The sequence below is a fragment of the Vidua macroura genome, chromosome 1 (assembly GCF_024509145.1).
Source record: "Vidua macroura isolate BioBank_ID:100142 chromosome 1, ASM2450914v1, whole genome shotgun sequence".
Classification (NCBI taxonomy): domain Eukaryota; kingdom Metazoa; phylum Chordata; class Aves; order Passeriformes; family Viduidae; genus Vidua; species Vidua macroura.
In genome coordinates this window covers 104,026,014-104,038,091 of record NC_071571.1, presented here as the reverse complement: position 1 = coordinate 104,038,091, position 12,078 = coordinate 104,026,014, and the positions used below count along the sequence as shown (strand labels likewise).

At 38.5% G+C, this 12,078-nt stretch overlaps 1 protein-coding gene across 1 annotated transcript in view; it reads right to left on the bottom strand.

The window, feature by feature from the left end:
- Positions 1 to 12,078, bottom strand: part of LAMA1 (laminin subunit alpha 1) — an 82,266-nt gene that overhangs the window by 1,678 nt on the left and 68,510 nt on the right. Inside the window, exons 52-63 of the mRNA XM_053977199.1 lie at positions 11,543 to 11,684; positions 10,180 to 10,294; positions 9,825 to 9,995; positions 9,250 to 9,401; positions 8,573 to 8,758; positions 7,945 to 8,107; positions 6,726 to 6,838; positions 5,474 to 5,663; positions 3,369 to 3,527; positions 2,113 to 2,266; positions 1,381 to 1,514; positions 88 to 310 (exon numbers count right to left, since the gene is read on the bottom strand). Of these exons, the coding sequence (XP_053833174.1) occupies positions 88 to 310; positions 1,381 to 1,514; positions 2,113 to 2,266; positions 3,369 to 3,527; positions 5,474 to 5,663; positions 6,726 to 6,838; positions 7,945 to 8,107; positions 8,573 to 8,758; positions 9,250 to 9,401; positions 9,825 to 9,995; positions 10,180 to 10,294; positions 11,543 to 11,684 (1,902 nt within the window). The remainder of the gene's footprint in view (positions 1 to 87; positions 311 to 1,380; positions 1,515 to 2,112; positions 2,267 to 3,368; positions 3,528 to 5,473; positions 5,664 to 6,725; positions 6,839 to 7,944; positions 8,108 to 8,572; positions 8,759 to 9,249; positions 9,402 to 9,824; positions 9,996 to 10,179; positions 10,295 to 11,542; positions 11,685 to 12,078) is intronic.

The window sequence follows — 12,078 nt, the reverse complement described above, 5'->3', positions numbered from 1 at the left end:
ACCAAAAGGGAGCACACGTTAAAGAGTCACTCTTGTGAGAGTGAGCACAGGAGGGACAGAAGGGAAGGGAAATATTATTGTACCTACCAGGATAACCTCCAACATAAATGGGATTGTTCGTATCTGCAGATGTTGACTGGACGTAGGGATTATCAGTGTGAACCAAATTCCCATCAATTATCAACGAAATGTGATGTTTGCTTTTGTTTGCTTGAAGCTTGTGCCATTTCCCATCACACAAGCTATTTGTGCCTCTTGGTTCATATGTAGCTGTTATTCTGCCAGCCCCATTGTTGACATGGAATAAAACCTGTACAAACAGCCAGATGCCAATGAAGATATAAAGTAAGAATACATGAACTAATCTGCCTAGATAAAAGCACAATCACACTGGTGCAGAGATTTCCATTTTAAATGTTTGGCAATATGCACGGTTAATGTTTACTTTGATGGGTAGAGTAGATCCTTACTAAAGTGTTTTTTAACATTTAAAACAATAAGGTCTACCTATGCAATGGTCCATTGATACACTTCACCAGAGATTTCAATGTTTCTTACAAATACAAATCAAGATGTTTTTCACAGAACCTGAGACTTAGATCTGAAAGAAGAATCACTGTATATAATTGAAGAGAAAGAAGAATGGCCTGAAAGCACTTGTCATTGCCAATAAATGCACTGATTTTTTTTCATGTATTTATTTTTCAAAGCAGCAGACATTTCCTCAACTCTGTGGTGAGGATTAATATGTAAGTACTAACTGGGAAAATATATCCCACAGAAACACTGATATTTAACACTGTCTCTAGCTAGGAAGCTTTGAATAAAAAATGAGCTATTTCCGCAAAAACAAATACTTAAGAGCAATCAAGTGTGTATTTTTTTATGCAAGACATGACTGGAGAACTATGTATATTGATTTTTTTAAAGGTTTTTGGAGCATAATGGCCAGTAGAAGTAGAGAATAAGCTAATTGCTCATGAATATTGAAGAAGAGGTTACAAAACAGCGTGCATTGTAGATGCAATATTTTTCTCAAGGACAAGGATAGCTTTATGGCAGAAAAAGTATTAAGCAATAAAAAAGATATATATTTGGTCTAAAATACAAGGTATATAGTACAGAAGGTCAGAGTGGCTGCACACTAATATAAATTACACTAATTAAAGATCCAAAAAGTTCCAGTGACTTCTGCTAATCACACATTTTATCATAAGATGGCAATGAGAAACCTCAAGACAAAGTCTCTCGCATATTTATTCTGTGGAAAGTTGCCTCCATCACACTTCACTGGTGCATATTTCATGCATTCCAAGGGTTCTAGCCTCCCAGTTTCAAACAAGCCCTGTGAAATCAGTGTGCCTGCACAGGGCAGCCTACCTTGCCATGTACAATTTCCAGCCCAATCGCATCAACCTTGGTGCTGCTGACGCCGAGAAGAACGCCGTGCACCGCTGTTGTGCGGAACTCCAGGGTGATATTCACATCAGACCGCACTTTGTAGCCTTCTCTGACTGAAAATAAGTTAGAAGCTTCTAGAAAAAGACTTGCAGCCCACAGTACAGAGTTAAATGTATACATTACCACTAGAAGGTCTAAAAGATTTGTTAATTATGCTGCTGGCATGTGACCTTGCAAAACCTCTGGAAAATAATTTTCCGAAGTCATAATTCCCATTTTTACTGGAAAATATAAATTCCCAAATAAGTTTTTTTTTCATTAATTCAGATTTAATCCATTCTATCTCATCTATAGGAAACAGTAAAGAGCAAATTGTAATCCTTCATGTCACTTCACAAGTCTCTTGTCTTCATATTCTTTATCAGACCTTAGCATCATGAGCATGGATATTCTTAGCTAATAAAGATGTAGTTAATTTCTTTCCCAGTGCTAAAATCATTATCTCTTTTGTTTGTGCAAGATAGCCCTTTGCAGAAATGACCACTTTTGCATGAATGAAGTAAAAGGACTCAGTTAGAAATTCATATGTAGGGCATGCACTCACTGTATGAGGAGTCAGTTAATTACACACAGTTCCAGTAAGACCTGAAAGGAGTATGTTTTCATTAACATTAATTCAGTAAGGCACTGATTTCATTTAATGACACTTACCAAGAGCAGCAAAGCCACTTCCATCAAAGAAAGTACCATCCTGCACTGTTTCATAGCATTTATTCACAGCAAAGATAGAGACAGGACTCTCATTGTCCAGTTGTTTGCCATTAATTGTCATGCTACCAATGCAGGCAGGAATACTGTGACTAACCTAAGCATATGGAGACATAAGAGACAGTTTAGTATAAACTGCTGCAATGCTCTCTTAGGGATTCACCTGATCTTATTGTAGATAAAATATTATCTAAACAAAACACAGCAGAATCTAAAATATTTACGTAATTAAATTTCTAGTATTACATGTAATTATATAAGGCACATAATGTCTTAAGAGTCAAAATCAAATAGTTTAGAAGCACAGTATACACTGTCTATAACATACAGGAAGAATTGTATTTGCTTGACTGTGAGTAGGGATACACCCAACAGTAAAAACATTCCAAACATGCTGCATCAAATTAATGAGTAATCAAAAAAATTTTAGGGCATTTTGCAAGTTCTCTTCATCAAAATGATTCATCTGAATCACTCCAGAAGGTGGTTGGGCATTGGAACAGGTTCCTCAGGGAAGTGTTTACAGCACCAGCCTGACAGAGTTCAAGAAGCATTTGGACAATGCTCTCAGGCACATGGTGTGACTCTTGGGGGGTCCTGTGCAGGGCCAGGAGTTTGACTTTGATGATCCTTGAGGATCCCTTCCAAATCAAGACATTTACAATTCTATGAGAAACATTGTCATATCACTGGAATATCCCCATTAATATAATGCTGCACAAGGAGGAAGGTGATAAAACCTACCCTCTAAAAGCATGTATTAAAAATATGCTTTAATTTAAAGACAGCTAAACCCGGTCTTTAAGAGGTATTTAAGGTGCCTAATTTCTGTTTGAATGCAATAGGAGTCAGGTACCAAAACGTCTGAGATTGTAGGTAATTTTTTTACCTTATACTGTGAAAGACAGGAATTTATATTCTTTATTCATTTTTAACAGAGAAATAAAATGAAAAAAAAAGTTCTGTTAAAGGCTATTATAAACACACAAGGATATAAGCTGTAGCTGGACTCATTAAGCCATAGAAAGCTAGAAAGATTTATCTGGTAAAGGGTCATTACTTTCCTTGTTGCTTCTTTCCCTAAGTACTTCTTTTTATCCTGTCAGAGACAGGATGCTGATTTAGATGAGTTTGCTGCGCTGTGCTCATTCTAGTCTTGCAAAATGCCAGAGGCACCCCCCCACCCCAAACCTTCTTACATTCCCAAGATTCTTTGGTACGTAGTCTAAGGGGAGTCCTCCCACATACAGCTTCCCTTCCACGTCCAAGGTGCTACCATCTCCCAAAGCACTGACTGCTACCAGTTCCTGTCCATCCACAATGATTGTGCCTTTTCTTTTAACATATTCCGTCTTTACCTGGAAAAAAGGGAAGCATGCGAACATAAATGAGTAAGCTAAATTTGTTACCTAGCCATCATTTGCCATAGAAATAAGCAAGACAATTGTTTAGTGGTTCAATTGCTTTGACATTCTGTTCTGAGGCAACCTCTTGAAATTCTTCCTGAGGCTAAGACCATTTCTGAATACAACTGAGCAGTTAAACAGCTTTCTTGCCTCCCCAAGGGCTCACAATGATTTCAAAATGCCCTGCCTAAGGTTTTCAGTGTTTTATTATTTCTTTAAATCACCAGTTTATTGCCTTAGGATATGGGCAGGTCACTGAGTTTGGAGAAAGGCATTCTGTGCTGGCCTCCTGCAATTATTGTGCTGCCCAACAGCTGAGACATCTCAGCTCTCTGAAGTGCACATTCCTATGCTGTCATTTTTAAGATAGGCAGTGCTATGTTTGTTAGGACCAAAAAGCTTTCCAGTTCTGTCCATCTTGTTCACTTTTGTCCTTATGCCTGCCTTGCCCTAAAACAATTACTCACATGTGGCTGAGGGAAGTTAGCTAGCCATTTATTCTTCTCTATTTACTTTTAGCCCCACTCAGAATCATGACTAGGTTCAACATGAAGTTTCATGAACATTTGGACTGGTAAGGGGATAAATGGGTAAAGCAGGGTGGTATGCACAGAGGGCAGAGAATGAAAAAAGTGGTGCTTCTTTCAGTAGCAATGCATATTAGTTTGCTCTGATTGCAGACGGACTGCAATAATCACCCCCACCTGGGAAGAGGTGTGACAGCCTTAATCTCTGAAGGAGGCTGAAGCTCCTGTTTTGTGTCCTGGATAGTAAAGATAGCTAAGCTCTTGGATGCAATCTGTTCAGCTCTTAAAATGTGGATAGTGTCACTAGGAGTTTTATGTGAGTATGTGTAATTTTTAAACATGCAGTAAGTCCTGGAGCATTCTTCTTTTCAGGGAAGGCAGCAGAGCTTAACTGTGATATCTCTGACAGAAGTTCACATTTCTTTTCTTCATGTTATTTTTCCTGTTTTTTTCTTCTGCTGATTATTTATAAAAAGCAAAAAGAACTCTGTTGACTCCCAAGGCACCTAGGAAAGCTGGCAGCTTTGTGTCATCGATCACTTTGTCCCACAGAAGCCACTTCTTAGAGTGAAGGCTTCACATACGGATAAGGGAGGGGAAGCTCAGCAGGATGAATATTGTCATCCACACCTGCCTTTAGGAAAAGTGATATCCTCAGAGTTACTTCTAAAACTCCTGCAAACATCACAGTCACTTCTCACACAGAAAACCAGAGTCAGTAGCAGGTGGGTTGCTTGGAGGAATTGGGCCAACAGAGACTGACGCAATCTTTGTGCAAAAGGCCCTGAGTGCTATATGACACTCCAAGCTGTAGACATAATTTCTCCTTAACTCTACTTAAGTCCTCCCTTCATTTCAAATGTCCTCCTTTCTCACGTTGCCTCGACCAAGGAAAGGAAAGATGGTGCTTCCCTGTTGTCACTAGCTGCTGTGACATGTTCAGGCAACAAGCGGTAAGTGGGAGAAAAGAGAAACGCTGCACCCATAAATCTCTGTCACACTGTCACACACTGATGTGCAGGTCTTTGGTGACATCATGCATGGAAAGCTCTCTGTGGAAAAGGTCAGATTTTTTACACCTCTCTGTTAGGTCCTTCTCTGTTGAAGATGATCATCATTAAACAATTGATGAACTATTAATTCCTCAATAGTTTGAGATACTTGACAGTAGTTGGAAGATGGATTTGATGTAGAATTAATGACAATTTTAAAAGGAAATAATTATCAAATAAAAGGTTTCTGAATGACTTCACGATTGGGTTAGAACCAGTGTGCTTTTGCAACACAGAAATTGCACAGAAAAGGCAAGCAAAATCCATACCAGTACCTCCAGGGAAGAGAAAATGGAGCACAAGATTGACAACCACCTACCGTATGCCATTTTCCATCACTGACAACAGCAGGGTGAAGAGCTACTGCTTTGCCTTTGCCTAAATCAAATGAGAAATGGAGCTGTCCCCCATAAAGCTGTAGGGCTGCATAATCAACCTGGTTTTGGTGAGCCATGTAGTAAATCAGGCCACTGGAGGCAAAGGTTCTGAGATCCAGCTGGACGGAAAGTCTAGACAATAAAAATTCAGTGTTACTTAAAGGTATTTCTTCTGCAGTGATGAAAAGCTTTTCTGGACACAGAGAACAGCCTGAACCAATTTATTGTTATGAAAGGTGATTTATTATTACAAAGGCCAGAAAAGTAGAATTTGGGTTGATTTTAAGAAAGCATGACTTATAATGTACTTCATAATGGAAATCAGTGCTGTGCCTGTCAGAAGAAGAAAAAAGTGCTTGTCAAAGAGTGAGATGAACTTTAAGAGGGACAAGTTCAGCTGTTTGTGACTGCAGGCTTGCTTATTGCCCCAAGAAAGGAACCTATTCCAGGATAGCTTTATGGCATCCATTACTATTAGCCAGGCTTTCTGGGATATTATGGGCAGACTGAGAACAGAGGGAGGCTTAAAAGGTAGAGGAGATGAATGAGCCAATTATTATGGAGACACCAGGTTCAGACTACATGGCATCAATCCTCTGCAATGTCCTTTGATCAGAAGCTATAACAGAAGGGCTAGAGGGAAAAAACAATCTTTTCTCAATGCCTGCAGAGACGTCCTGAGCTGAAAGAAACAAATACAAGTGACTTGCAGGCTGTGTGACGGGAACCTTGTTGTGAGCCTCTCAAACAAGTAAAAGAGGCACTATCACACATTAGGTTTCAACAAAATTATTCTTCTCAGTAGACTTTTCTCCTTCAAGTGCACCTTCAAACATTGAAGGTGGACTTGCAGAAAATAGGGAGGAGAGGGTAAGATGTCATCTGCATCAGACAAAGGAATAGGGACAAGATGTGAGCTCTATGTGGAAAAAAGAAATCAAAGTACTTACAGAAGGTAGAGTGAGACTCAAGTCTGAGAGGAAAAAAAATGCAGAATTCTGACCATGAGTTACTAAACTCATGATCATTAATCTGGGATATGACACTTCTTCCATGAGGAGCCCACAGAAACCTGAAGTGAGGACCATGTTCAAAGCTAGCAATGCAGTGATCAGTCATGAAAACCATCACTGCACTTCTTGCAGCTCAATACAACATAACACTGTGTGCATATGTAATTCAGGATATACTCACTTCTTCCTGACAGCAGACTGATTGAAGAGTAGGGTCAAGTGGCTGCCTTTGGCAAGTCCAAACTGATGGGCACCTTGAACATGATCAGGCAGCTCATCTTTTGCACAAACTACCTGTTAATGAAAGGAATTTATTAAGTAGGATAGTGTCTGGTGGTGCCCAGCAACTGTTGAGTCACAATGGGTCTACACAGAGCTTTGTACGAAGCAAAACTAAGCCACAAGATAATCACAAAATACACAGCAAAACATCAATTAACTAAACGCATAATTCCAACCTATCTTCAGGCTCAAAAAGAAATGGTTTTAATGATTAAGTTATGCCTCGTAGACAGCTCTGACCTTTTCTACTGAGAAATGTTTGTAGTTTGAGACATATTCAATTCACTTTTTGTCTTAATTGATAGCCCTTTTGATAACAAATGCTGGAAGGTACAATTTCAGTGTGAAAATCTTATAGGTTTGGTAGAAATATTTTCCCATTTTAGGAGGACACATATTTTTGTTATGATTTGGGGTATGGAGAGCTGAGTAACAGAGTATGAACCAAAGCTACACTTTAGCTCTAAAAAGGACAACTTATTTCTTTTTAAGGTCCTAAGTTGTATGTATAAAATCTTGCTTTCTGTTGCTACAGGAAAATGGTTTCAGGACACTTTGGAAACCCTTCCTTATAAAGATGCACAGCTGCAGGAGGAGAGAAGTAATGCTGCCTTCTCTCTTGGAAACAGGGACTGTGTGAGAGGAAACAGGTGCCATGCAAGCTGCATTCAGATACTGTGTGTCTCTCAAGTGGTTTATGCCTCCTCTCTGACACAGAGCAGAGACTGCATGTGAGTGACCAGGAAAATGTGAATGCAAAACTGCACAGCTAATGCAAATCTACACCAAGCCCCTTTGGCACAAATACACTAAAGATAATAGGTACTGTCAAGTCCTTCTGTTGGGAGATTATCATTCCACTTTTTTTATCTTTTGTTGTTGTTGTTGTTGTTGCTGCCTGAAGAGTGATAAGACTAACTACTTTTCCATTCCAAATGGCCAACAGGCTGCTGCAAAGGTTAGTATCAGTTTCTTTAGAGGAAACAATAATTTCAAATCAACATCCATTGAACCATTCCATACTGCAGAGGAAGCAAATATACACAGTCTGTAATTTGATAATTCTCCACAAAGAAAGGACAAAATAGGTGCTTACTGAGTTTTGCTGCAATACGTACTTTTTTTGTCTCTGTGAGAGGTCTCAGGGGAACTGGTAAAGCCTGAAGTTCAGGTTGAATCACAATGTTTGATGAATGTACAGCTGTTTTAGGCTTCTCTGTCAGAAAGCAGCTGTCCATATCCACATGCTCATACTTCATGGAAGTGGTAAAATATAAAAGCCTGTATTTTTTTTTAAAAAGAACATTTTAAGAGGTGCATTTCTGCTTATTTCCAAAGCAGAAGGAGAGTTTTTTACAAGGTCTTTCAGTAGTATCAGGAGAAAAGGAAAGAAGTGGCATCTGTGACAAACAGATTGAGAAGCGGCAAATAATCTGTCCATGGAACAATATAAATCTACAACATTTCTGGAAAACCATTCTGTCTGTCACTGATGATGAAATTATAGTAGAGAAAGCTGTGCTTTGTGCAGCATCTCCATAAACATTAAAGACATTTTTAATACTATTTAGAAATATAGCTGGTAATATCCATTTTCTGGCTGTTAAAATACTCAGATCATGAGTATCATGCATATCTTATGTTAAAAACCAGGCAAACGGAAGTGTCATGGAAGAGATCACAAACTACACTTAATAATTACTATACACAGTTTTCCAAAACAAGGCAGTTACCCTTCTGACTTACTCCTTGTTAAAAATAAGGTTGCTGATACAGCCATGAAAGGAGCCAGCCAATTTTAGCCCTAAGATGCCCTCTCCTGCTGGAATGCCACCAGCGTAGAAGTTGGAAATATTAATGGGGCTATTTTCTGCTGCTGAACCAAGCCTCAATTCTGCAGGTTTACTTTCATCCACCTGTACAGTTATGATCCTGAAAAAGATAAAGTAGGGAAAACATTCAACAAGGTCTTAAGAGAGTAATTTTCAGATGAAAAGCATTCCTATCAGCCTCAAAAACATCCTCTTCTAATAAATAAAGGTTCTATCACTTTGATAATCCTTTCAATGTCTTAAAACGGGAAGCCCTTCTGTTGATGATTTTTAAAATGTAAAGTTTTGTCAAATATCTTTCTAAATTATTTTGATAGCTGTGTATCTTTTCTCTAATACTATTTAGCATGCTTGTACTCAAGTGCCCCAAGCTGTTCCAGAGATTTTGAGAGCTTTTAGCTACACCTCTATCAGTGGCTGTATGCTGTATACAATTACCACATAAATCAGAACATCTGCATTGACAGGAGAAAAACACAGCCCTGATTATCCCACCTAATAAGCTAGCAAAGGCAATTCCTCAGAGAGTGCAGTGAACTGACAACAACATGCAATAATTAAACAGGTAGTACTCTTTGTAGTCACATGTACCTCTTACTCCGAATTAGGATGACAGAGTGTTCTTGTCCATCGCTGTATGTTCCATTAGCAGATTGAAGAACTACTTTTCTAGTACTTGCTCTATCTCCAGCATTAACATGCACTGCAAGATGACCATCAATCAGCACGATGGAAAAGAAGGGCTGTAGATTTAATCAGAGGATTAATTTTTAACTGTAGCTCAATTTTCAAGGCACTCATTTAGTGTTTAAATAGAACATACATGGGAAAAATTTACCTCCAAACTTGTTGCAAACTTTTTAATGAAACTCAAAGACTAGTAGGAATTGTATTGGTACCTCTCAAAGTGTAAGGCATTCTAACAGCAAACACAAAAGCTGAACATTTCTCTGGTCAAACTTACTCTAGGTAAAGTGCAGGAGTTTTTTTTATACACTCACACCCACATACTCCTTCTCTTAGAGCAGGAAATAGTAAGATTTTCTCTTTGGATTCTAGAAGCTCCAACTGTCCATCAGATACACAATAGCAACCTGACTTGATTTTACAAAATAAAAACGGCAAAAATAATCCTCAAACTTCTTTTTTCGGTTTTCGGTACTTGCCAAGTGTGCTTGTCTTCTTTGTCGCTTTTCCAGTCCCCTGCTGAGTCCAACAAGGATGATGCCACTGCTGTTCTTTGTAGCAAAAGTTGCCATCAATTCTGACTCTGGGCTTAAGGATTTAGGTACCAACTCAATATATCCATTGTTCATTATGCTTACACTGTGAATAGGCTATTTTATGAAGAACAGAAATAATTACTGAATTTATTCATACATAGTGTCAGGTAAGAAAAAAAATCAACTATAGATTAGATTATCTTAGAATTTTTAAAGATAAATCTGTTTCAACTCACTGTAGACACAAATATTCACTATTCTATTAAAGATCAGATCACAAAACTTTAAAGTCTCTTACCTCCAATACACAGCCTTTTCTTACTCCATATGAATTTCTAAGCAAGTCAAAGGTGGAACGAGATATTTCCAGGTTCTTGATGCATCCCACATACATTCTACTATTAAGACCTTTCCTGAAACACAAAACAAGGCTTTCTTTCCAAGGAGAAGTACTTGGAATCTTCTGGAAGAAAATATTAATTTCTCTTCAATAAGAAAAGGAAGAGAGATCTGTTTTAAAGGATGCAGTTGGTCTGGCGTAAGTGAAAAGATTTGAAGTTTTACTCTCAGATACTAAATCGGTCTTAAAAAGAGTCAAAATAATGTTGTGCCCAAATGAAAACATACAAGTGTGTAATGCTGTGCTGTCAGGTCAGGTAATTTCCCAAAACTTTAAGATGAATCTTCAGCTGACAGAAAATGGATTGTGTAAAAGGGTAACTGTAGCTGACTACCATGCAGTTTTTCAGTTTTCAAGTCTGGAGGATGCCTGGTTTGGTTCCTGGTTTAAGGCTGAGAAATCTAAGGCTATCCTGCCATAATCCCTTAAAGGCTAGAATGCCAGCCAAGATTAACAAATCTGTTTTCAAGTTTGGAGGATGCCTGGTTTGGTTCCTGGTTTAAGGCTGAGAAATCTAAGGCTATCCTGCCATAATCCCTTAAAGGCTAGAATGCCAGCCAAGATTAACAAATCTGCACTCTGTAATAACTGTGCAGAGACCAATAATGTACCCAAATTTACTTTATTGTCAAGAGCATGCAGAAAGTTTAATTAGATTTTCTCTTGCCATATTTATCCTTTCACAGTGAAGCCAGTGGAAGAATTGTGACTTTGCAAGTTCAGTACAGATGTGCAATACAAAAAAAAAAAAAAAACCATAAACTAGAGACATGTTATAAAATATGTATTTGCAATGTTTTCTGTTGATCTGTTCACAGTTGTTTTTCCTCTGTTCCAAGTTACTGAATTACAGGAATTATGAAATACAACTTTTATCTTTAAGTGCAGTTTGGCCCATAAAGGCCATCTGGAAAACACAAGGCTCGCACAGGTAGAGATCAAAGGAGCATCATTGCAGACAGCAGAGCTGGATGCTTGCCCCAAAGAGCAGAGGAGGGGACTGTAGCAGCTGCTGTGGTGGAAATCCCCCTTGGAGGAAGAAAACAAAACTACTTCTGATCTGAACTGCAATATCAGACCTACCAGTGGAAAGCACCATATCAGAGTTTGAAGTCAAAGGACAGATGTGGTATACATGGCCAGAAACTAAACTTCAGAATTCACTGTTTTTCTCTAATTTCAGAGGAGATAAGGGGGTGTAAAAGTTTTCCCCTCACTTTACAGAAGTCTTAGCAGAGGTGCAAAATGTGAGACACTTTACCTCAGAGCCCTCGATCTTGGCAGCCCACCAATAAAGATTGGGTCCTTATCAGAGCGGTTTAGGTCTGAGGCAACCCCAGGAGATTCTCCTTGCTTGGTTTCTTTATAATTAAGGTTATATGCATCCATGACTGCCAGAATTCCTGCAAAGAAAAGAGTAAAGATCTGGAGAAGGACATGAATACACATTTTTCCCTTCTGGCAATCTCGTCCGTAATAAAAGAAAATGTATTCATTGACTCGGACCATGTATGGACAATCTTGTTATTTCTAGAATAAGCAATTTATTGTACTTCCAGCTATTCCGTTAATCTCATTCATTCCTCTCTGCCAAAACCAAATCTGGAGAAGTCTACAGGAAAATAGATACATATGAGAATATGTTATAACTATTAGCACATATGTGTTATTGCCAAAACACAGGCCCCCACAAAACAGTTGTACTAAGTAATATTAAAATGCAGAAGAGAAAATGTGATCCCTCATCTACAGACTCAGACAAAAATCTTTCAGTGTTTAAAGACTGTTGGTAAGGTT